This window comes from Argopecten irradians, chromosome 10 (genome assembly GCF_041381155.1).
Source record: "Argopecten irradians isolate NY chromosome 10, Ai_NY, whole genome shotgun sequence".
Classification (NCBI taxonomy): Eukaryota; Metazoa; Mollusca; class Bivalvia; order Pectinida; family Pectinidae; genus Argopecten; species Argopecten irradians.
In genome coordinates this window covers 10,497,547-10,524,231 of record NC_091143.1, presented here as the reverse complement: position 1 = coordinate 10,524,231, position 26,685 = coordinate 10,497,547, and the positions used below count along the sequence as shown (strand labels likewise).

The 26,685-nt window shown below is 33.0% G+C and overlaps 1 protein-coding gene across 2 annotated transcripts in view; it reads right to left on the bottom strand.

The window, feature by feature from the left end:
* The window catches only part of LOC138333079 (endophilin-A3-like), a 30,719-nt gene extending 4,111 nt beyond the window's left edge, over positions 1-26,608 (bottom strand). Inside the window, exons 1-10 of one of the 2 annotated variants that reach the window (XM_069281208.1) lie at positions 26,459-26,608; positions 24,905-24,973; positions 18,398-18,470; positions 17,636-17,779; positions 10,842-10,975; positions 10,356-10,422; positions 5,644-5,664; positions 3,186-3,286; positions 2,462-2,565; positions 1,820-1,983 (exon numbers count right to left, since the gene is read on the bottom strand). In XM_069281208.1, the coding sequence (XP_069137309.1) occupies positions 1,820-1,983; positions 2,462-2,565; positions 3,186-3,286; positions 5,644-5,664; positions 10,356-10,422; positions 10,842-10,975; positions 17,636-17,779; positions 18,398-18,470; positions 24,905-24,973; positions 26,459-26,503 (922 nt within the window). In that variant the 5' untranslated portion in view covers positions 26,504-26,608. The remainder of the gene's footprint in view (positions 1-1,819; positions 1,984-2,461; positions 2,566-3,185; positions 3,287-5,643; positions 5,665-10,355; positions 10,423-10,841; positions 10,976-17,635; positions 17,780-18,397; positions 18,471-24,904; positions 24,974-26,458) is intronic. The other variant, XM_069281209.1, reaches the window with a different exon arrangement.
* Between the last annotated feature and the right edge of the window lie 77 nt (positions 26,609-26,685).

The window sequence follows — 26,685 nt, the reverse complement described above, 5'->3', positions numbered from 1 at the left end:
CACAATTAACAATTTAGTCTCTTAACAACAAAAGGAGAAAAAGAGTAAATCCGGAACAAGATAACATTGCAGTTTGATAATACACTATACCTAAATTCACTGCAATATCTGCTAAATATTTACATATACATGTACAGTAAAACCCTGTTATATTGCCACCCATTTTACCGCCAAACTCGCTCATCGCCATGAACTTATTCAGAACAAATTTCCTTCCATACAAATACACCCATTATACCGCCAAACCCGCCTACAGCCGCCACATTTGGGGAACAAATGATTAAAACAACACTATAATGACCTCGTTAATATCGCCAAATTCTGTTAATAAGGACACATGCTTTCGTAAGGTGCTCGACTGCCAACTGACAGGGAATCAGCAACACACACACTATGGCCCCGTGTACGACTGTGCGTACACAGTGAAATCAATTAACAATATGGGTACACCTTTGTTATTGTTTTGCAGGTAGGTGTCGCAAGTTGTGGTGAATAAAACTCATTTCTGTACATGTGTTTTACTTATTATCAACGTTAGTTGTTTATTGACAACAAGAGCTGTTGGAGAACAGCAAAGCTCGCCTATTCAGAAGAAGTTGATATTCAAGTATTTACTATTTAAACATGGAAATATGACAAATTAACAGACTCAAAAACTCCCTAAAGGGCCCCATATTGGTTGTATTATCACGTTCAGCATCCATACACATTAGGAAAATAAAATCATAAACATTTATGATGACTTAAGCTTAAACAATTGACGAAACAGAAACTTGCTCAAAAACTAACGCCGACGCGACAACATTACCTCCCCCTATTCTTCGAATAGGCGAGCTAAAAAGGAACCCACAAGTCTGTTTCTTGATATCGCTGTTCGTTTATATTGGACCATAAAATGCAACTAGCAATATCAAGTGCGCTATAAATATTACATACTTGCAGAAGAATCCGCCATTTACTTGTAAGATTAATCGTTGTCTGAGTGTCGTTTATAACAGGAGTACCTGTTTTGATATTTGCAGACATGTGCGCGGAAGTGAGGTCACGACTGCACTGCCTTTGTTCAGAACTTCTATTCTTTGTTTCCGGGCGGGATTTCCCGGGATAAAAATATCATGTAACCGAGAAAATCCCAGCTAGCAGGCAATTACGGCACGATACTTGGTAACACAAACGAGTTCGGTTTTCGTATTTTACACACATACAGCGGACATATTTAATGAAAGATTACTATCAAAATTTACTTTGATTTTGGAACTATTCATATTACATTATATGAAGTGACTGTACAGTACACAGACTGACTAGAAAGTCTGTTTCAGCACGGCACCGAAGGACTACCTATATTTAGACCTGATTAAGATTTTAAAGACAAATTCGATATACCGGCAAACTTGATATATTGCCAAAATCTAGGAAAGCAGACGGTGGCGATATAACAGGTTTTACTGTATAGTATATTTTGAATTTCTACACAGATATACCATGTTTATTCAAACTCACATAATTTTAAGACAGTGTTTAATTGGAATTATTTTGTTGGCTTCACTGAACTGGAGTATATACATGGTACTTCAATTTTGTCAGTACTTTAGCATATTGTGTTACTAGTATTTGGGCTATGTCATGAGAAAAAGAATTATTGCATAAAGAAATTTAAACCAAATAAACTGAAAGCTAGCAATTAACTGAAGATAGTGTTTATGTACCATCAGTGTTTGGGCTCAATGATATAGAGGCATATCTGAGCATAATACTTACACAAACAAAGGAAATCTACATGTTCTGATAATTTTCCCTATGTTATAACCAAGGTTACCTTGTGCATACTGAGGGGAGGAGTTGAAGTTGTAGCTGTTGGTACTTCCACTATCAAAGTCGTTAGTTGACTCGTAGAAGTTGGCGGGCGACGGTGTCCTGTTTCTGATAGAAGCTCTCTTTGGTACGTGCTCCGCTTTTGGTCGAGACTGAGCATGGTTACGTCTGTAAATTCAACACAATGTTAATTCCGACACCCAAGACATTTTTTCCTTAAATGAAAACAATGATTTCTAACGCAAATCATAAGTTCTCTTCAGTAAGTATTAAACTAATTATAAACACTTGTTTAAATGAAGACATGTACGGTCTCTGTCTCCTGCAGTTTTCCTACACAATAGAACTTTCTTATACATTTTTTTGGTTTTTGTGTTTGTTGAAGTGATATATGTACCGTATATTATATGTTTTACTGCAAAAGGATCAACTTTGATTCTCAAGCTGTAATACATATATTTGCATATGTAGAAGTTTTACATTCCTTTTGCCTCTAAAGTAAAACACACATGTGTATACTATACATTCTTCTGCTAATGTTATCACTTCATAAACTAGCCAAACCAAATTCATATCTATCATGTGTATCCAATCTATTAGAACATTTTATGTAAATACATTTTTTATCCTATTGTGTAAGACCTACTTTGCGTCCAAGGTGGTGAGAAGGTTTTGTAATACGTCCACTGCTGACCTGTGATAATCCACTTCTGCTTCAATAAACGACTGCAATTGGGCTATCTGCTCCACCTGTAAAATTGGAAAATGATTTTCAGTAATTTTCAGAAATCCAAGAGGCTTCACTCAGTCAATTAGTCAATCAACAGATCGGTCTTGTGGATTCTCTATGGAGTTTCTAGACCTAGTTGAATCCAGACATTACAGAGAAATTACAGTACGTAGATGGATCTACATAGAATCCTAGAGCTTTTGGTATTTTTCAGAAATCCAAGAGGCTTTTCATTCAATCAGTTACTAGTAGTCAATCTACAGATCAGCTTTGTGGCTTTTCCACTGCGAGTTTTCTAGAGTCTGGACCTGGTTGAATTAAGATATAACAGAGAAATTACAGGTAGATGGATCTATATAGCATCATAATACATGTCCCATCATAAGATGCATTTCACATATCACAAGATACACTGTGACGAATATCATTCTCCTTTAATGATATAAATATGAGGGAGAAATTGCATCTCCTTGGTGTACACCTGTGTGAGAAATTAACGTACCTGTAGGTATAATACAACTGTTATCACATTACCTAGAATTATTTTGAAGTTAGTTTCTAGAATAATAGAATTATTGAAATTATGCGGTAGATAAATCCTTGATTTTTGTCACTGCTTGCACTGCAAAACATAACCTACATCATTTTCTAATAAGTTGAACATGGCTGTTTCAGCTAGTTCTTTTGATTCTTCAAACTTTTCTTCAGCAACCCTGATCTCTTCATCCGTAATAGTTGATCCTGAAAAGATATTGACAAATGTTTACCTAATTCACACGATTCTCTCTTTTCTACAGTATTTTTTGTGAATGTGGATAACTTACATGTATTATTTTCATAAAGTTTTCAAGAAAAGCATATCATTGAGATGAATTATAGCCTTTAGTTAATAATCTACCAAGAGAAAAAGATGTTCCTCCTAACTTAGATATATAAAACATATATACATGTAGTCGTGTCATATTAGGTTTTAACCTTGACAATTCACACTGTAACACAATTTATTTCTGCTATACACATGTATACTTTATTATTACATTGTTACTTCTTTGGTTATTTTCATTCAATTGATATTTTTTATAGAATATTAAATTATCTATGGCATATCAGCTAACTGTCTTCTCAGCATGTCAGCTATTTTTATTGATGTTATACAAAAGTGATGTGACAATATATTTCTATAGCGTCTTGGAGAGTCTGCCTTATATCGTCTCATAGCAACAAGTCCTTGAGGGTCTGACTTCTATCGTCTGATATCAACAAGACCCCAAGTGTCAGACTTATATCGTCTAATAGCAACAAGTCCTTGAGGGTCTGACTTTTATGGTCTGATATCAACAAGACCCCAAGTGTCTTCCTTATATCGTCTCATAGCAACAAGTCCTTGAGGGTCTGACTTCTATCGTCTGATATCAACAAGACCCCAAGTGTCAGACTTATATCGTCTAATAGCAACAAGTCCTTGAGGGTCTGACTTTTATGGTCTGATATCAACAAGACCCCAAGTGTCTTCCTTATATCGTCTCATAGCAACAAGTCTTGAGGGTCTGACTTCTATCGTCTGATATCAACAAGACCCCAAGTGTCAGACTTATATCGTCTAATAGCAACAAGTCCTTGAGGGTCTGACTTTTATGGTCTGATATCAACAAGACCCCAAGTGTCAGACTTATAGACTTATATTGTCTCATAGTAACAATGTGTGTAGCCATTGCACAGTCAGTATTCTGTCACATGATGTACTAATAATAAGCAATTATAAAAGCAATTTTTGATATTTCATACTTGAGGTGTAAAATGTCTATGTAGGCTTAAGCTAAAACTAAGTCCTGGTTAAGTGCTCTATACATTGTAAGTTTGCAATACCCCGGTAATCAGCTTACATTCAGATTAACCAGCTAAATCACTTCACTGTTCTTATTTGTAGCCACTAAAATTTGTCTGAAAAAGCGATCGCTATTTACTCCCTTCACCACCATATATATATATATCATTGATAACTGTCAAGACTGTTCAGTCTTTTTGTAAGTGCACTTGATAAATAATGAGATAATAAAATTTTGAAATCAAATAAAACATTTCAAAATGTACATTTTGTATTTCATGGTGTAAATAATTATCATATGCAAGCAGTTCATGACAATGCATTTGTACAATTGTACATAAATTAGAATGTGCTGAAAAAAATTATTATAACTACCTACATGTTTTGTAAATACACAACAAAAGCCTACTGGTTGTAATAAAAATATATCACTATAAATTTGTATCTGAACTTGGCATATTTTACTAGAATCATAAAGATATTAATAATACAATACTGACAAATAAAATACTAGTTGCAGATATTAAGTTTTATAACAATGACAAATGGTAGTTCTGTAAATGCAGGGTTCCATGCTGACATGCAGAACATGTCAATAATAACGATCTGGTTATACATGCTGTTTCATGCAGAGTCAAAATATCTACATAATACTCAACTACACGGACAATGTATGTTTATATTCATCAAACTTAAGAGTTTCTGGTTTGTCATGCAAAACCAATTTGAGGGGAAACTTAAGATCTCAAATCCGAAAATTAAATGTAAAAACCTTATTTTTCTGATCTCCACTTTAAAACATGCATCTTTGGAGAAATATTAACTTGTTAAAAAGCTGACAGCACCGGATTGTAAAATGCTGAAATAAGATACGTAAAAGGGTGATGAAACTAATCTTTGTTATCAAAGAAATATACCCCAAAAACTTAAGGCAGTCACCTAAATTATTAAAAAATATTTGTATGATATATGTGATTTCAGAGAAAGCATCAACAGTACCTGATCAAAATGCTGAAAAGTTGGAATATCTGTATACCTAGAGTACCAATGAATCATGCCATTCATTAATTCTTAAATCCATGTAACAATGCAACCAATAGAACTTTAGATCCAAACTCATGCATTCCCCCTCTACCTCCCCTCGGGCTTTCACCGTAAACAAAAACATGAGATGCAGTGAGATCGGACGGGGGTCAGATGACCGGTGTATACAAGAATACCACCACAAAAGCTAATGGAACAAAGCTAGCTGTAAGTAAAGTGGACGAGTTACCTGACTTCTGTGCTCCGGACTCTGTCAGAAGAGGGAGACAATGAAGGAACACAGTGGGTTAGTGTGCAAAATACAAACCTTCAAACATGGCTGCATAGTAGCTCAAACACGCTCACAGCTAAATCAGCCTAATCAGGGCAGCACACTAAAGATTCCTATTTTCTACTATTTAATTTATGTGTACTCTTACTTTCTTTTATTTAGATACATGTTTGTATTACATTGTATATGGTTATATTTTTTGAAATTGTTTAAATGAAATGAACATTTAAGAATGGATATTTTCACCTATAATTCATTAAAAAGATTTTTTGGAAAATTTTGGATTTGTGAACTTTTTTGTTTGTTTGATTTGTATGAAAATGACATAGGATTAATATATTAACTTAACGACTCCTGAAAATTTGATAATGGACTTGTCTAGTCTTTGATTTGAAAGGTTCTAAATGGTCTTCAGGAGCGAATTCTTTAAGTATCATTTCATCATATTTTTTTCATTTTCATTTTCAATGAATTTGAAAAATTAAAAAAGTATAAATGGTTTCTTAATATAAAGGGAGGGGAGCAAAAACATGTGAAATGTGTGAATGATGCTGCGAATATTCCCTACATACATTGACAATCACATTTTGAGCAGCCTTCCAGTGCAGAAAGCAGGGTTGTCTCCCTTCACCTGGCTGTATATATTGAGGAATTATGTCTATATATTTCAGTCAATAGCTAATAAGTTTACACACAACACCCAGAAGATTTTCTAAAGAATGTGAATTCTACAAAGTAGATTCCTATTTTCTACTATTTAATTTATGTGTACTCTTACTTTCTTTGATATAGATACATGTTTGTATTACATTGTATATGGTTATATTTTTTGAAATTGTTTAAATGAAATGAACATTTAAGAATGGATATTTTCACCTATAATTAATTAAAAAGATTTTTTGGAAAATTTTGGATTTGTGAACTTTTTTGTTTGTTTGATTTGTATGAAAATGACATAGGATTAATATATTAACTTAACGACTCCTGAAAATTTGATAATGGACTTGTCTAGTAGTCAGAAAGCATTGTTCTACTAGGGAACTGCAGTCTTGAATGTGAATTCTACAAAGACATCTTCTACTAGTGGAACTGCAGTCTTGTATACAAAGACATCTAAAAATACACATTAATTACACACCATTATTGTATTGGTTGTTTAGTAATATAGCAACAAGTTAGTAAACTAACTTATTTAGTCAAAAATTTCCGTCTAAAATTTTAAAAAATACAGATATGTACATGTACAATATCATATTAATGTACTGTTACTGGTAGTCTGCTATTTTCCCCTATTACAATTAAAAATAAATTAGTCTAATGGAACAGATGTATTCTATGAAAATATTGTATAAAATTATAAGGACAGTACTAAATTGAATGCAATACATTAGAGGTCATGAAATGTAAAAGTAAATTAATAAAAGCATTCTAAATTATTGATAACATCTTTCTTAATAATCATAAAACAAATCTTGACAATATTACATCTAGCATAGCAAACAAGCACAACAATCCACAGATCTACTTCATCAGAGAAACAGAGACATATACAATGTACAGATGACAAAAGCCTGCTAAATTAAGCAAATCTATAATGAAGCACATTATCTTTGCTAAAACAAAGGCTTACAAATAAAAGGAACTCTGTATTGAAGCTAGGCATATGATAATTTAGAAAGCCTGCCAATATCCTGTATATAAAGTTTGTTATGATATTATTCAACATGTCCTAACAAATAATTCCATAAACACTAATATATCTCTATACACCTAAAAGTGGTAAGTTAACAGACACCTTATCAAATGATATCTGAAATGCTACGCCATTTTACACATTGCCTAATATAACTGAACAATTACAAATCAACATTTGAATATCATATAGTGAATTCTCAGTATACTAGATTTAAAAACTAATTATTTCCATTAATTCATTCTATCCGTTGCACAGAATTGTTTTATTGCAGAGTTCTCTGCCCTTGGAGCCCATACCGACTTTTACATCATTTGTTTGTGAATTGTAATAAATCAAATCTACTGGTTCCATATCCAATGGAGTAGTACCTAAATACAAGAGCAGATAACCTTATAAATATTTACCATTCCGTCTTTGTATATTCTAGATTGTTCTGTAAAAGCATATTACAGAGTTACCTTACTTGTGGGAAGGTATCCATTTTGACTTCATAATTTTGTGAGCAAATCTCGCATTGTTGCGCTTGCAAATATAACTTCACAATCAATGACTACCCGTAAGGGTTGATAACTCTGTAATATGCTTATACCCAAAATTACTAGAATCTTGAAAAAAATGATGTAATTCACAAATCCCTGAGACAAAGCGTACCACCACCAATGACAGACAAGAACATAAGTTAAATTGGAGAGTGTGCCTACGGAAATATTCCAACCTACACATATACTCCTATCAAAACCTGTCTGCTTTGGCCCCTATCTAAAGTTCCATGACATTGCAAACACCAACAAAGTACAACAGACATTTACAAAGACTTATGTTAATTACATATATATAAGCATTATAAATGTTCAGATCGTTAACCATGTGCATGTCAATTAGGCCTCTCTCATAATCTTCCACAAAACACGACAACTGCCATTTTCATTCATTATTTAAAGAACATTGCATAAAATATCTTACAAAGCTTTCTTTTGCTTATTCACAATATATTGCAGCTAATGAAAAATAAAAAGAGTCCATTTATAAATATAAATATATAAATATATAACAATTTGTCAACTCCAATATCATAATTTTTAAAATGTTGTTAAAAGTTTCATAATAACAAATAAGACTTTGCATTTATTTATAAAGAATATAGATATTGCAAAAGAATTCTTGATGAGTTTGAGGAGGATTATGCAAAATATACTATAATTAGTGAGCAGGCCCTACTGACTACATGCAGATAAGAATGTGATACTTAAGTGAAACTGAGGCCGTGACCTTTAGGCCGTGACCTCAGCGTAGAGAGTGGCATCATACTAACCTCCTGTAGAGAGAGAAACACATTCAGTTTACACAGAACTTCTAAATCACAACTAATATAGTTCATGTCACTCTATACTGTGACTATAGACATCAATTCTAAATAAATGACAGCCATGAGATCAAAATGTCCCAATATTCTACCAATGCCCCTGTACCAAAATGTTGAGTGTTTGAAACCTATGGGGATCAGATGCCAGATACTGACTGTAGATAAGTGGTCTATGGGTACTTTGGCTTTCCTTCACCTTCAAAACTTAGCATGTCCTTAAAGCTCCTTGTTTTTGATAAAATGTAAAGACATGTTGAAACTACAAGACATTTCCAAATTGTTGATTTTTTATCAGTGATCAACTGGTACTCTGTCTTATCTAAGTGGGAACATGACCTATTTACTATGAAGTTTCAGCAACATTATGGTAAGAAATAGAGCAAAGACATTTGTTTCTCATCAATGTATTAAAAGTCAAAATGTAGGTCACTTTTACCCTATTTTAGCTAATAACATATTGCCTTAAATCGTCACATGATGTACATTTAAATGTTATTGTAGTCACAATATTAATTATCATGAATTTCTGGATCCAAATTGCACTACTGATATTGATTTTTACCTGCATCAAATATACCATCCTCGACATTCCAGGGGTTACCATTTCTGTCGTAATATCCACCCCTGAATTATCTTTTAGTAAAAATTAAGGTTCTGTCTGCAACAACACTTGAGCAGTTAATTTGATTCTTCGATGTACATCAAAAGAATTCTAATGGTTGACTTTGTGGGCTTTGAAGTTAAACCTCGTTCTCTGTAATCTTCAAAGGAAGTTTCTGATGGTGTGTGATTGTATTCTCTCGTTTTTTTTTACCTGAACTGCCTTCAGTTTTGCGACGAGATATTCAAGAGGTTGATATATTGACAGTGAAAGTAAACCCCGGAGTATCAAGGATGCAAATATACAGGTGAGATGGGAGCTGATTATTTAATTATTACCTCACACAATACCAACAAATTAAGAAACATGATGCTGGTCAGGGTTAAATATGGCAGACATCAGTGACCATTCAATATCTCTAGATGCAGCAGGTGCTCATTTAATAACATATATAGGGTGTCTGACACAGACAGTTGTAAACTGCTGATATGAATTCACGATGCACAGTGAATGACATTTCAGCCCCTTGTTTACATTTCCCTGAGCATACATGTAGTTTATTCTTAGATCAGCACTGACTATTGTCAAGCACTTTAGACTTTAGTACCACAGTACTATAAGAATGATATCTGATACAGAATGTGATTAGATATGTACTGGCCTATATATATATCATAACATCAACAAAACTGTCCTATATATTAGATACATTGGCCTATATAATACAGCATTGATCAACAATGTTTCCTTACTCAACAGATATACTGGTCTAGATAGCCCTACATGTTGTCCTAAATCCAGACTAACCACACACCAACCAAAGTATATCATCAATACACACACAACACAGATACAGGGCATGCCAAGCGCTGCAGTGGTCAAATTACGACCACAGACAATGTCCATGATTCTAGGTGTAATGGTCAAATTACTTAGGAGTAGAGATCTTACAGAAAGTCCACCATTCTAGGTTTAACACTTTCATTACTGGGAGACTACATAATGATTACCTTTATCCTTCTTCCTCCTCTTACAATCAAAGTCCAGTCGTCGGCCTGACAACTTCTTCCTGTGATGCTGTGTAGTATAAAGTGCAGTCAAAATATTCAAATTCATCAATATTTATATGTTGATACTGTAATATAATGTTCACGTAAGTGGAGACATTGATCATATTTATATAGGTACCTGACCATAAAACAGCTACTAGTATACAGTTTGAACTGATTCACCCCTGAAAATTCATAATGAACTGTTCCAGCCATTGAGTCAGAAGAGTTCAGAAGTGTCTTCAGGGGTGAATGAGTTTTTAAAACAAGCATTCAATATTTTTTAAAATATGGGTTTCTTTAGCTAAATTAAAGAAAAGTTAGGACTTTTAATTATCGAACAGCTAGATCATACTTAGTCTATTACATTAGGAGTTGGAATGACTTTGGAAGGATTTGTTTTCAAATTATTTTAGGTGAACACAAGAATCCTTATTAGTGACTAACATTGACTTCTTTGATATCTTTAGTCTGCAGCAGTCCCAGAGGTTCCAGGAAGTTCTGTTTCACCGTGTCCTCCATGGAATATTTGAGGTCGGCCAGCTGTTTGAAGCTCTCTCCTGCCTCTACCAGACATGATCCTGATAACAAACAACAGAAGAAACAGATATACAATCTGTTATCAACTGTCCCCACACAAAACAGGCAACTAAGCATAAGCTGTGGGCAGACCTAGGTACACCCAATGGTCATCAACTGTCCTCACAAAAAATCAATATCTATATACCCCTTAAATCTGAGTTCAGTATAGTGATTGGGTTTACATGTTTTTTGAGATTAAGTCAGAATCTGCGGGTAACTCCATATAGATCCCACTGAAAAAGAAATGTCTACTTCATTAAGAGTAATTTAAGCGAAGGATCTTGCTCAAAGTTACTCAATTTCAGCAGACACCCCTTTTCTAGCTTTCTAAAGGAATTCAAATCTATCCCACTAGGGAAGAAAATTCCCAATTCAACTAAGATCATAATACCATATTTTCCCTAATGAGGGCGCCAGGCGCGGCTAAATGGCCAAGGGGGGCGCCATTATTTGAGACCATTTTTAGATGTTTTTTTTCTGAAACCGATTATAGTCATCTTGCTTTTAGTTTCAAATTTTTCTGAAACTTACTATAACCAACTTACGTTTGAAGTCAAGTAAGTATTGAAATTACATAATTATGAAGAAATGTATGCACCAGAAGTATTAAACATTTGTTAAATATGTCTGTTTCACGGAATTTTGACATTTCATGCTAGCTTGTTTGTTTACCATGCGTACACAAAATGGTGGACGGTGCTTTCGATCGCTACTTTCGTTTTGTGGCAACACACAATAAAATGCTTCGAAATCATAACATTCCTGTTATTTAGGAACCTTTACCATATATATACAGTAAGTATTCATAAAACCTGTATAGACATCGCAAAAATGTTGTTGCCAGTTAGTCTTCATCCATACACGTGTGTGGGGCATTCAAGTGACACGTTTTATTTTGAACATGGCATTCTTGCTGTTTCTATGTGTAAACACTTGGCAAAGATGTCCTAAGTTGTCCAATGCAATGAATTTAGTGCTTATACAAGCTGATCGGATATCTGTTAAGCATCAGATTGATGTGAAACAGTATTTTTTTAGTGTCTGCAAAGACAAATCGTCACAATCTGGCACAAAAATTGTATGAAATTAGTTGATTTTTTAAAGCAAAAAACGTGGGGGCGCCCTTATTAGAGGAGGCGCTCTTACTAGGGAAAATACGGTAATCTAATAAGTCACCCATGATTACTACATGACCATTAATGCTCATAGTTATTCTCCAACTGTTAACCCCTAGCTTAAAGAAACTTATATATCAAAAGGATGTTATCTATAAAAGTTGGATCAATCCATGATAAAATTAAATAAAGTTACATTTTAAGTTCATGTTTTGTTTGTTTTTCCTTGGGAAATCCTTTTCCTATATGAAATGGAAGCAGAACTTGATTTGAAAAATATCTAACAATCCAAGTTTTAAAGATAATAAAATATCATAATGTGTTGCTTGTGTTGTAAAAGGGTAAATGTAGTTTGTATTTGATAGCCTTTAAATACAGGCCTATAACTAACAATGTAAACACCCACTGTTGATATGAAGGAAATAAAACTGTCAATAGTCAAGTTCAGCTAGAGAAAGTGCTGGATTACATTTACCAAGGGTCACGGCAGATAAGAGAAAGTGGTCTTGTTTCTTCTCTCATTGCTCAAATGGAGTTTTGCCTGCAGCTATTTGTATTGAACCTTGGAGAGATAAGACAACAATAGCTTGTGCATTGTTGTATTTAGTTGAGCTACTACACATCAAGTTAGCTATATAGCTTGGTCTAGCCTGGTCCGATGTAACCCCAGCCCAGTCGACCTCCCACTAATGTATAGGTGATCAGAATTAGCATGCTGATGACCTCAGTACCTCTCGTTTCACCTGATTATACATCATACACTATACCTCACGATCACAGTGTAATGTATCAATTCATGACAAATAGCTAAATGTGTCAACACAATTCTACTGAACTCCACCCTGGAATGTACAGTAACACTTAAACATATATGTGAAAATTGTAATTGATGAATATATTTTTGTACATTTACAGGTACCATTTCTATAACAATTTAAGAATTAAATTTCAAGGCATATAGGTTACGGATCTGTCCAAAAAACAAAGATTGACAACAAAATAATACTGGGAACATGAACCTATCATATCTGAAGTTAGAGAAAGATTCCTTAGGTGTTCTCAGAGTTAAAAAATAACACATTTGATCCAATTAGCGCCCTCTTTTCTTTTTAGGGTCTCAAGTTTGCTCTCTCAAATTAAATGCACACTGAAAATATGAAAACTGTAGGCCATACTTTATGGAATATTAGCTGTCAACCTGTGCTACATGTAATTCATTCCTTCAAATTTATATTTAAAAAAGTTGCACTTTTATATACTCTTGTTTCTTTATCTAATTTCTTCTTCAAATTGATTTAATATGGTGATTGATGTTTTTTGTGTGAAAAAATTCTACAAAGCGTTCACTCATTTTTTCCAAATATTTATGTGCCCATGGATTGTATACATACACAGAAGCTTTGATTTTTAAAATTGAAATGATCGTCTTTTAGTCATATTGTTTCCTGATCAATTTCAAAATGGAATACATAAAAGTGGAGAGAAAGTTAATATCAGCCCTAGGGATATCTACAGATGAAATACAAGAAACACTTTCTGAGAAATAGCAGTAACACGAATTGCTTATGTGCAAAGTAGATGGAACAATATGAACGTATCGCCCTAAATCTGATAATGGAGGTCTAGCTAATAGCAACCAACTTTTCATTTTGTTATACGAGTCTACAGCGTCAGAACATTTGGTTTTTTATCTACACATATGATCAGCCTCAGCTGTCACAATATATATTTTTATCTGGTAAACCTGCAAATATTTCATTTTTAGAAAAATATGGCTGCAAGTTACCAACTATATATCTAATTATTTTTTAACAAAAGTGTACAGACTTATCTAAATATGTATATGATATCAAGCCATGATTTTTTGAAAAAAAAGTGGAAGCAAAAGCAGCATTAAATCTATATATTTTTTAGATAAATCAAAGATGCTCCACTGCTGACAAACAGTATTTTTTCTCTATCAAAAACAGAAGCAGACAAATTACTATTTTTCTTCAGTTACAAAAGCTACTTACTTTACACCATTGATAAGTTTGAGCTTCTAATTTTACTTAAAGATAAAAATATATTAAAATACTTAATTGCATCCCCGAAAAAAATTCTGTAGCACTATGTCCTTTATGGAATGAAGTACTGATTATGCATACACAAAAAGTAAAATAAATCATTGTTAATTAGCTTGTATATCAAAATCCATAAACACAAATTTTGACACCTATAATACTGATACCTTATATTAGTAACTGACGTCAGATATACCATGTTATTGTTTATGTCATAATTAATTATATACTGACATTAATTATCATAAAATTCTGAATGATGAAAAAGCAGACAATCTTTATCGAGAAGACAAAACCACTCAAACTAGGTAAACATGTGTTGATAAAGTGGGTCAAGATAGACACAGAAATGTAATTACTCAAGGCCGTAGTCTTTATGATGTAATTATAATTACAAGATGATCATGATAAGACAATTAATGGAAACTGATAAAAGAGAATAATACTTGATATACATGTACTACAATATACTGTACATATGCGATCAAACAGAAGAGATTTCCTCAATCTATGTCTTTACAATCAAGGTTATATAAAGACAGTATTTCTGTTAACAACTTTATGTAAGGGACGATGGTCAAAGGTCAAAGTACAACTAGAAATTCCCTGTGTGAATTCACTGACTTAATGTCCAAATATATGTATACACTGGTATATACTCCATAAATTATAGAGGAACATGATGGAAGTCAGATGACTGTATCAATCCTTACAATCATGTAATTTCTGAATTAATGAGAAAGTGTGACATAATACTTATCATATTTGTAGCCTCGAGAACCTTAATTTAATCATAATCTTAATAAGACTTAATTCAGAAAACATGACCATATCTAAACAGAAAAAAAAACCCAATTCCCATACAACAGGATGTTCAGATGTTTTACATATCTGCTACGTACAGCAGCATGTCTGTGCAGTTTATCATAAATCACACAGTCGCTCAAGGTTTTAATTATCAGTCTCACGATATGCATATATGGCGATGCTAGGTTTGTAATCAACAGCTGTGACAGAGTAATTGTCAACCATGTAACAATTACTTGTCAGGACTGTAAACATTTCCCAGAAATTCTAATTAATGTCCCAACAAAAACCATGCTCGCAAAAGCTGGCTTTAATTCCTTTGAATTATTTTGTTTGTTTGAGAGAAACAGAAACATGTGTAAAACCACAACAGAATTCATTTAACAAAAGAACATTGGACTCTATAAACACCTGACAATTCTAAAAATCATCCTCAAGCCAGTGATTGTAAATTTCTGTTTGCAATAGTAGGCATTACTTGCTTTATAAAAACCACTAACTTGCTTTATAAAAACCACTAACTTTTGTTCCAGAAAAACAGAAACAAGTGAAAATACACCATCAGATTTAACAATAGGGTATTGGATTTTAAGAACACCAGCTGGCAATTCTAGAAAACACTTTCAGGAAGAAAAAAAAACCATCCTCAAGCATGATTGTGAATTTCTATTGATTATTGGCTAACAGATCTGTCCTGATATCTATACACACCACTAGTTGTGTAACCTGTCTCAATCTACATTTGTTCTTTACACACAAGCGTAGTTATTGCATGTCAATTCACTATCTATTTTACTAATCAATGAATTGATAAAGGCCTTCTACACAGGTAGCTGTACACGTAGAGGAGACATTTCGTGACACGTACATCCCCTCCAAGTCTAATAAACCCTACCCAGCCCACTTAATGACTGAATATTAAATCATTTCTCTTTCTTGTGATCTATCATAGAAGATTATACTGCCAAAGTTCCTCAGCTTTGCTACAATACTTCTCGTGCATCATCTAGCCACTTTGATGATATCATTAAGAACATACTACTTAAGACTGGAGTAAGTTTTCTTTAACAAGGCCTTTACAGAGAATCTACTTGACTATTGCCCTGCATGGACCGGCACAGCACCACACACACTGTTACCATACTTCCCAATACAAAAAGGGTCCCAATGATGTCAATGTTGGGTCAGAATCTGTATGAAATCTTTAAATCTGATCTCGAACAGGAGGACCTTGTACACTAACCCCCTGATTTGACATACGAGAAACATAATAAAGGATTTCCTGTTTTTGAGAGTATCCATACTTATGATACTTAGCTATGTGCTACTACAATCCAAAGTCAATCATTAAAACAAGTCTTAAACATTGGCACAGGATGTACTTTCTCCTTCACTAATCATTAATGTAAAATTTTATTAGGGATTTGTGTTCAACCACCGACAGAGCATTAATAATACTTATAATTTGAACAGTAATTGATGTTTAATTGGGTCTAATTAACACAAAAATACATATTACATAATTGTTTGCTTTTATTGTCAGCGCAATCAGTACCTGCTATATTATATACGTATATGAAATAGTGTCATGGATTTTTTCAGGATGCCATTAATTATTTTACATACTTTTATAGTAATGTAACATTGAAGCTCAAACTTTTCAATGATGGTAATAGTGTAAAAGTTATTAGTACAGTATATAACTTTTGTTGCTGAAGAAAAATTCTAATATTCATCTGTTCCTGTTTATAGACAAAAATTACCATTTGTCAGCGGTGTAGCATCTTTAAGATTACTGTAGTCCATCCATGTAATTATCAAATTAATCTAGCCCACTCTAACAAAATAACACCACAATCAACAATTCACGTTTAAGATGAGTTCAGACCGCTAATTTTCAAATTTTGATGAGTCCCACAGGAAAAATGCATGAGTTCATGACTTGCCTGGGAAAGCTCAATAAATCACTGCTCGAAACTAAGTTTATCAACCATATGATACCCCAAGTGGCCAGTTACATAAATTTATTGCCTTAGGGAAATCTCGTAACTTATAATTTTCCGTGAGAAATCATCAATAAACTTAATGTGTAAAAAAAAATAGGAACAAATTCTTTCATTTTGAATTTAAAATATGAAAGGGATTTAATTTAGTTCATAAGGAAGATTTGCATAGACAGTGCCAGCCTAAATTTATTATTCTTCAGTCAAAAAAGGAGAGTAAATACGAGGAAGTGGATTACCTAGTGTATATAGGCACCTGCCTACCAAGCTAAAGATTAGGAGATAAAGCTGTACATGATTCTGATTAACATACTCTGGGGTCTAAAAGTTCAAATGGCTTAATCTAACTCTTAACATAAACATTCTTACATCACCTTAAATAAGGATAGCTGTGTTTACAACCATTAAATCTTCTTTCCATAAAAAATATATATATACACAGACACTATAAGCCAAACCAATATTATTTGTCTATCAAAGTTTCTGTTGACTCCAACCACTGCTTAGCAACACAAACTTTTGACAATATTTTTAACAAAAGAACTGTTTAACTCATAATATTATTTTTATTTCAGTCAAATTAAAATTTTATGAATGTTATTATTTTCATATGTAATGCTACAAGAAACAGAAAATACTTTTTAACCAAACAAAATATAAAATTTATTTACCGAACTCCATTTCTTCACCCAGATCTTTGCCGTGCTTAATCATATGTTCCCCTAAAGTTCCCTCTGGCTGAGGGTACGATGTATTCTTGGCTTGGCCTCGCATCTTTGAAAAGGAATTTGCAGCAAAAATCTTTGCTCTGGAAGCTGTTAAAACCAAAGAATGTTACAAATTTCAAATGTTTTATAAACATGTGCTCAAAATAACACAAAGAAAGCCCAATATAGAATGTAAACACACAGAAGGTAATGTTAACCACTTAAACCTAAAGATTAGATCAATGTGCAGGAAAATATAGAATCAACTTAATTATCACATCTTGTCAATGCAATTTGTTGAAAATCAGGGAAATGTAAATTTACACAGAATCATCTTGAACAATTTTGTAACACACTTCAGGATCACTCCCGAGAGTATGTTTTGGACTCTCCAAAATCAGATTTGATTCTTTGGTTTTGAAGCATATATATGTCTGTTTGTCATGTTTTGACTCTTCAGGTTACTGAGAATTTTTTTTTTTGACTTCTGAAACTGCATAAAATCAAGGGTCAACTGGATGCCATGCACTTATCACATAACAGCATATGATAAGAAATCAGAATTTCCTAAATGTTAGTATCCTCTAGACATCAATATACCAGTAATTTCTATTTCTGCTCAGGCATATATATCAATTTACACAAAGATGGATATTATAATCATTGACCTTTGTATGAATTTCAAACCAAATATTCTCTTTCTACATTTGAAATGAATTTTCTTACCTGGGTTTGGTTGAAGAAATTCTTGTGTTTTATTTATTAAGTCAGACACTAACTTTTCCATAACATCAATCCTCTACAAAGAAAACAAAGATCTTACATCACCATTTTACATTTTAAAGATTAACTGGTAAACAGCAAAATTCTTATTAAACTGAACAACTTGTTTTAAGTGGAGTAAGGGAGGACGAGGATGAGTTCACTAAAAGTCAATAACATTTTCTGTCTAAGCGTGTTATCTAATCCATGGAGGGAAGTACATTCTAACAAGTCTCTACACTGATTGAGCATACTATGCAGTAAGGACTATAGACAGTGGGCATGAACATGAAAGGTTACAAATGTTTTTTTTCTGGGAACTCTGGTTTAAATTTCCTCTGCCTCCTTAATAACTTGTAATACAGTTATCTTTATAAGTTCAGACGTAAGCAAGCTTTCTTTTAAATTCTGCTTTAGTCATAAATAATTATATAGATTAATCAACAATCAAGTACATTAATTTACCATTCAATTTTTTTTTTTTTTATGTTTCTGTGTTTCATTTTGTCTTGTGGGTTAGAGTGTTACATACCAATGTGGAGGAAAGCCGGAGTACACAGAGAAAAAGCACTTCTCGGCCTTTGTCAACATCGGTTTTTAATTTAAAACCCAGAAATAAACAATTTATTTGTTTATAAATTAAACAATGATCAATCTACAATTGATTATTGAGTTCTTTTCATCTTAAAGCTTGCTTTAACAATATTGTTATGATTCTTGGATGTTCAACTATTTTGTGAAATTCTATCCATCTTTCCGAACAGATTTATCACTGCAATTACTTTCATTGATGACTAATTTGCATCAAATGATGTGATTTTATACTGAGTCTGATGTATATATATCTAAAGTTTTTGTAGATGAATCACATATGAATTATTTAAAATTTTTCAACACATGTAGTATGATACACACAGTACCATGTATCTACGATGTTATGTAAAGTGTTTCAGTGTTGGAATATAAGGTATAATCAACACTAGGATGCACTCTGGGGACAATTAAATGACGATAGCAGGCCGATGTGAGGAAAAGCAGAGGGACCCAACACAAATAATCAATTATATATTTACATATATAATGTACATATGTGTCCAGCATTTCCCTGAGACGTGGTAGTACTGTTACAACTACCATTCACAGGAAGGAAGATTCCCTGCATTTCCTACAATATAAATATCTTCCTCGTATCTGTACAGTTATATGATCAATATATATAGGCCACCGAGCTCTAACCCTGATGATGCTGACACGCATCATTGGCTGATGAGAGAGATGTCAATCATTCACATACACTAAGACATGGATCAGTTACTCAGCCATTCGAGCAAATTATAAATAACTTTCGAATGATACATGCTTACAAGCAAAACATACAACTTACTGTAAGGATATACACTTTGTAATGATTATCATTATGCTTACTTTTTTCTAAGACACAGTACTTAGTTAGTAATAAAAATTTGATTTCACAGTATTCTTCACTCTCCTCCCCAAAAAAAAAGGGATCGGCCTCATGGGGTCTGAATATAGGCTAAGGGGAAATGGCTATTTAACTCAACTGGCCCTAGATCATGAAGAGATTTCTAAGAAATAATGATCTGACTTTTGAAATTGCTATATTGCCAGTCTGTAACCATATGTCCTATATTGCCAGGTCTCTAAATATATATCCTATATTGCCAGGTCTCTAACCATATGTCCTATATTGCCAGGTCTCTAACCATATGTCCTATATTGCCAGTCTGTAACCATATGTCCTATATTGCCAGGTCTCTAACCATATGTCCTATATTGCCAGGTCTGTAACCAGTATATTGCCAGGTCTCTAACCATATGTCCTATATTGACAAAAATAACAGTTCTCACAAGTTCTTAACTAATAATCATATGTACATATATTTTTTAGTTAAGAGGGAACTGTTTTTTGTCATTTTTTTTTGTTTGTTGTCCGTTATTTTTGTAAATGTTTATTGCAGGTGGCAGTCATCTTTTGATTTAGAGAACTTTAGGGAAGTTATAATGAAAACATCTTACAAAGAAAAGTGTTGATGATCACTGTATTTCTGACTACAGCCTGAATAGCTGTCTCTGCCATTTGCCTGGCTCCCAAATTTGATGGTCTGTGTTGCAAGGTCTGGATTTGTCGTCAACTATCAGCAATATTATGCTAATGTATAAGGAAATATCACTTTAATGCTTGTCGTTGAACAAAATGTTCATCTTCCTCTGGTTACTAAATTTAACATTTTTAATTTAAGTTAATTCACACTGCATTGTTAAATCTGAAGCCAATGCTAATTAATTTGGAAGTTTTCATGCTTGTCATTGGCCAAACTATTCATTTACCTCTGGTTGCTACATACTAGAATATTAATTGAACTTAATTCACACTGCATTGTTCAATTCTCAAGTCCTGATAACCCTATGTACTTTCTCAATATTACCTGATAATCCTGTACATTCTCAATATTTATTTAACCAGATATAGTAGCTATTCAATAACACTCATCATCATTATCAGTATTGTGTATTTACTAATGTTATCTAAGTATAACTGTGATAAGCTTTCTATTTACAATTTTACATATGTAGACTAGGGGTGACTATTGCCTACAATTTTAACTATTGCAATACTATTGCTATCTAGGGAAACATTATTGCGATAGTTTAACTATTGCAAGATACAATTGCAATAGTATTGTGATAGCATTGCACTTTGAATTCGATTACAATCCGGTCAACGAATTGGCCGCCATGACTTACATCTAGTGCAGAACTGGTTTAGAGTTACTTCCTTTTACCTACTAGCGTCAGTACCAACTCAAACGCAATGAAGATCGCGATTTGAGAACATTGTCGGTGTTTGCGTTTGGATTGAAAAGCATGGAAAAGTGACATTTTGTCGTGACTGTTAGTCTGTTACTGTATGAAACCTCTGTGAGTACATGATTTTAGTCAAAGTTACAGAAAAATATCTGACTATTAAAACTATCGATAGTTTGGCCTACTATCCGCGATTGTTATCGACTTTTTTGAAATTGCCATCGATTGATCGAGTTGAGAGACATACAATCGCAATATATCGATAGTCCGAAGTATTGTTACATCCCTAATGTAGACAATTACTATTGTCTAGTTTACAAATCAATGACAGACACTTCCTCTATGATTATTATCTACATAAACGATTCTACATCAAAACACCAGTGAAGTCATCCCTAGAGTAATACAGTAGTTGTGAATAAGGCCTTAACAGTTAGTGCAGAAATTGATTGAACTTAAGTTTTCAACAATTTTGAGGGAGATCCATGACTGAATGTATTACTGTTATACTATAGATACATACAAGTAAATTTAAAGAAAATATGTAATGCATTTGATAAAGCATCAGGCAATGTGTTCTAAACCTAATTTGGCTGTTTAATATAATAGAACATTATATATCATTGATAGATATAATGAAAATTCAGACATTACATCAACATGATGATGTACTTGTAATTCACCATATTAATAATCAGTGCTATAGCTAACTAATATGTGAATTAATTTTAGGGCTGAAACGATTAGTCGAATAATCGGAGGCAATTAGATTAATGAAGCTAATTGCTGATAATCGATTAAAGATTTTATTAATCGTTAATCGTAACATGCATAGCCAGTGCATTGTAAGCTGACTAAACACGTTGACAGATCATGGATTTCTGAGTAAGTCATTCCGACTGGAGTTTCATCTCTTTATGTACATGTTTTGAACTCAACAAAGCATATATGATGTGAGAAATACTTGTTAAATTACGTCTCTGTGGAAGTTAAAGTCATTAATCAATGAAAAAGTGGATGTCATGAGAAAGCTTGCAACACGCTGTTCGTCAATTTTCACTAGCGATCGACTCCATGTTGTTACGTCACGGAGGCCTAATCGCCGCCGGAACGCTCGGGAGCGGAAGGAGCAGTAATCTTGAACATTTAAATTTTACTATTGCATGTGTTTATCATATAAAAAGATTGTTTTTGTTCATATTCTAATTGAATATAAGAGTTGTTGATTTTTTTTTTTTTTGATCACAGAAATAAAAAAGTTCATTGACGAAAATTTGGTCATGTCGCTTCGTGGCGATCCAAATTTGGTTGATTAGTCGTACGTGTGAAGGTCACGTCAAAAGAGCGGGTTAGCAGACTTGATTTAAACGATGTTATTGTTACGGAAGACGATACAGGAACGGAATTCAGAGCTGATTTGGGATAAAATACGTTTGTTTTGTCAATAAATCTATTCTTATTTGTTGGTAAGCTTATATTATATAAGGCATGTCCACTGTCATATTATACAGTAGGTGTTATTATTAGTTGATAACAAAACATGGCGGACGTTTTCAGTAGTCAGCAGTGAAAAAATATAGTTGCCTTCAATTCAAACGATTAATCGATTAGTAATCGATTACATGTGACCGAATAATCGAATACAAAAATTACTAATCGTTTCAGCCCTAATTAATTTGATTTAAAACTTGATTTTTTTTGTGATTTTGTCTGTTTAAGGTGGCGGTGGTATATTGATGTTGTGTCTCCTTGTAAAGTTGTGATTGCAGTAACCAATTTTACATCAAAAGAAGGGAAAACTAAAGATTTTCATGCAATGGGTTTAGCAGGTACAATTAAAATAGTGACGACTTTGAGATAACAAAATGACCTAAGTAGATAATCTACCATTAATTGACCTTTCGGTGATTGTGACATCATATTGTGATGTCATATATATATGGGAAAGGTGGGAGTTACCATCATACTCGCGAACGGCCCACAATGTTTTAGCATCTCCATCAAACCCATATTGTTACGCCCTATACCTGCATATTTCAACAATACACTAACTACTGTTTTCATATCATTTTGATACTATTGTTTAATTGACCTGTTAATCCTATATGTCTTGCCTACTAATACATTCACAAACAATTAAAATGATGGATGTTCTTTGAAAACATGATTGAGGTTGACTACATTTTATCTGAAAGGTTTCAAGCCAACAGAGCAGAAAGTAGATGGGTAATGTTCATATACAAAATAATTTCATCTGATGGTAATTAATTACTGTCATCTTTACTACAGATAAAATCACCCCACACAATGAAACATCACTTATTCCAATCAGTAGTATTTATGATGTTTAATGAGAAAGTCAATGAAGTGAGGAGTAATTCTATGTTTGGTTTGTTTCATAAATTATGTCCTATTAACAGCCAGGGTCATTTAAGGACAAGCTAGGCTTGTTGTTGTAGAAATGCCAGAGTACCTGGAGAAAAACCATCGACCAAGGTCAGTACCTAGCAACTTCCCCACATGGGATTTGAACTCCCAACTCAGATGTTGAGGACTTGTGGTAATATGTCTGGACATCTTAACTACTTGGCCATCACTGCCTCTAATGTGAGGAGTACTCTATATATTTGAAAAACAATCCCAAAGCAAGCATATTCCTAAGAAAGAAAAAAGTTGAAATTTAGATCATACCAAGGGGTCTTCATTAGATAAATTGCAAGAAACCCTATTTATGGATGACAAGTTTCTCCAACAGACAGGAATAAATTGCATGGAAACTGCTCATACTCCCCCGTTTTACTTATATAGTTCACAGGAACAATTTTGTAGAAAGACATTTCTTTTCATTCTTGAAACAACACATTTGGAATCTGTTGGGTCTGTTTGCCCATTACAATTATAAAGTGACAGTGTAGGGTGTATTGATTGCTGTCTTTGGGGAATGTTTCAAGGAGACAGGATATAAAAGGGGACCCTATCATAATGAGACACAACAGGAATATTCTGTATTTGCACATTACAGAGTTATCTGCCCTTGCAGGTAGCTATTGATTGTGATATCAATGATTTATTGAATTATTTATGTGTTAGCAAGCATAACATTATACATTTCGGAGAAAATGACTCAGATGCTCACTTAGAGTGATTTGTTGATACACTTGTAACAGTTAAGTGTTAAACTAGGACACTAAGGTGAATAAAAAAAAAATGTTTATGTACTTATAACAGCCAGTTTTGTATCTTAATTCAATCTATAGAGAACAAAAAATGATGATTAACCTATATCATCATTTTACATCATGTTTTTTTTTTTTAATTTCATTGGGCTATAGAAATGCTAAACATATCATAAAATTGAATTATTAAAATAATGATATTGAGTAAAACATACTTGGTTGTATTGTAAAAGTAAATGCAGAGAAAAATTCAAAAAGCTGTAGTATATAGCATGCTACTGACTAACTGTGTATTATAAAATTATATAAACATATTAAGGAAATTATATAATCAGCAAGGATTTGTAGATATATATAAAGCGAAAGGAAATAAATCATGCTTAACTTTGATTGAGATCAATTTCTAAAATGAATAAATGAACTTTATACACTAGAGTAGTAATCATATAATTTTATTACGATAACTCACCCTTTCCATTTCCATAAAATCATCATCAAGCTCTGTACCTTTAGCTCCTCCTATTTTCTCACTCACATACTGAAAAAATAGCAACAGTACAATTATAATTTATTATCTTTGCCAAACAATTTATCTTTTTTTAGCCTAGCAGTATAATGAAAATTAATTAAATACTAGTATATTAATTGATTTAACAATTACATTAAATGATGTTGAACTTGGCAACTAGCTGAAAAGACATCAAAATTTAAGATATTTGAACTATATTAATTTATTCATATTTCAATTGATTTGAAAAAAGTTGGCTGCTAAAGTTTTACAGTGTCCATCACTAAATGAACATTTTTAGTATGACTGTTGATAACAAACATTACATTTTGAAGAAAATAATCAAATATTTTAGTTCAATGTATATATATTTCATTATAAACAAATGTAAGACAAAACCCTGTACTGTGAACACATATGATACAAGTGACACTAGTACAACTGCGCTGTACTGTGTATTAAAGTGTATATTCAAATGATGAATTTAGTCTATTTAAGATGCTCCAACGCCGACAGAGCATTAATGATATTCATCATTTGAACAATAATTGGAGTTTAATCGTGGGTATATATGTCTAATTATTACAAATGATAATATTAAATAATTTATTTCGCCTTTGGTGCACGCGGAATCAGTACTTCATTCCAGATAGGATATAGTGGTACAATATTTTTTCGGGATGCAATTAATTATTTTTCATATTTTTAACTTGAAGTAAAATTTAATAGAAGCTCAAACTTTTCAATGGTGGTAATGGTGTAAAGTAAGTAACTTTTGTAAATGAAGAAAAATACTAAATTGTCTGCTCCTGTTTTCCATATTGCAAACAATACCATATTTGTCAGCGGTGGAGCATCTTTAAACAAGGTCACTTGAATGTACTTGAATATAATTAGAAGTCAATTAAATTGCCATTTCTGAATGGTCAAAACACATTGTGAACTAGGCCTTGTCAGAAAGTCATCAATATCATGAGTTACGTGTGGCACATGCTTCTATTGCAAAATCCAAACATACCAGGTCATTGTCCCAAGTACTTAATACATAAAATTCATAATTAGCCTAATCAAAGATTAGAATATTATAAAAAGAAAGAGAATTTGGTCAGATGTAATAAAACATTTTATTATACACAATATTCACCGAAGAAGTTGTTCTGAACATAGAACATTGCAGCTACAACTCTCATTTAGGCCTATATGATATTATGCTACTGTAGTCATGTCTGCTTTCAAAATATGCATTACCAAGGATCAAACTCACACGATATGCGACCGGTTAGTAAAGCTATTTGATATTTGTGTATGGATGTTGCAGAACACATGACATTAATGTAAAGACCCAAACTAATGCTGTATTCAATTTAGTGACAGAGATTTATAATGTATTATTTCATAAACAGAGAGGTCCGGACAAAAAGATAAACACGCGATTTCACGTCATCCCCACTGTCAAACCACCGAAACATTCAGTCCTGATACAAATTATGATTTATCTTAGAAAATATACGTTACCTGATTCGCCTTGTTGAACTGTTTTTTAAGACCCGCGAGAGACATTTTGACAGGTTATTATACTTAAACTGTAAATATCAGTCAAAAGGTGAAAACAGGTTATTTAGTCCTGTGTCTACGTCGTCGGGATCTACTCCCACCGTGACGTTTTTCTGCGCGGCAGCAAATAGGTCACACTGTTTTTCTAAAATGTTACTTCTCTTTTGAAAAATACAGATCTCATAAAT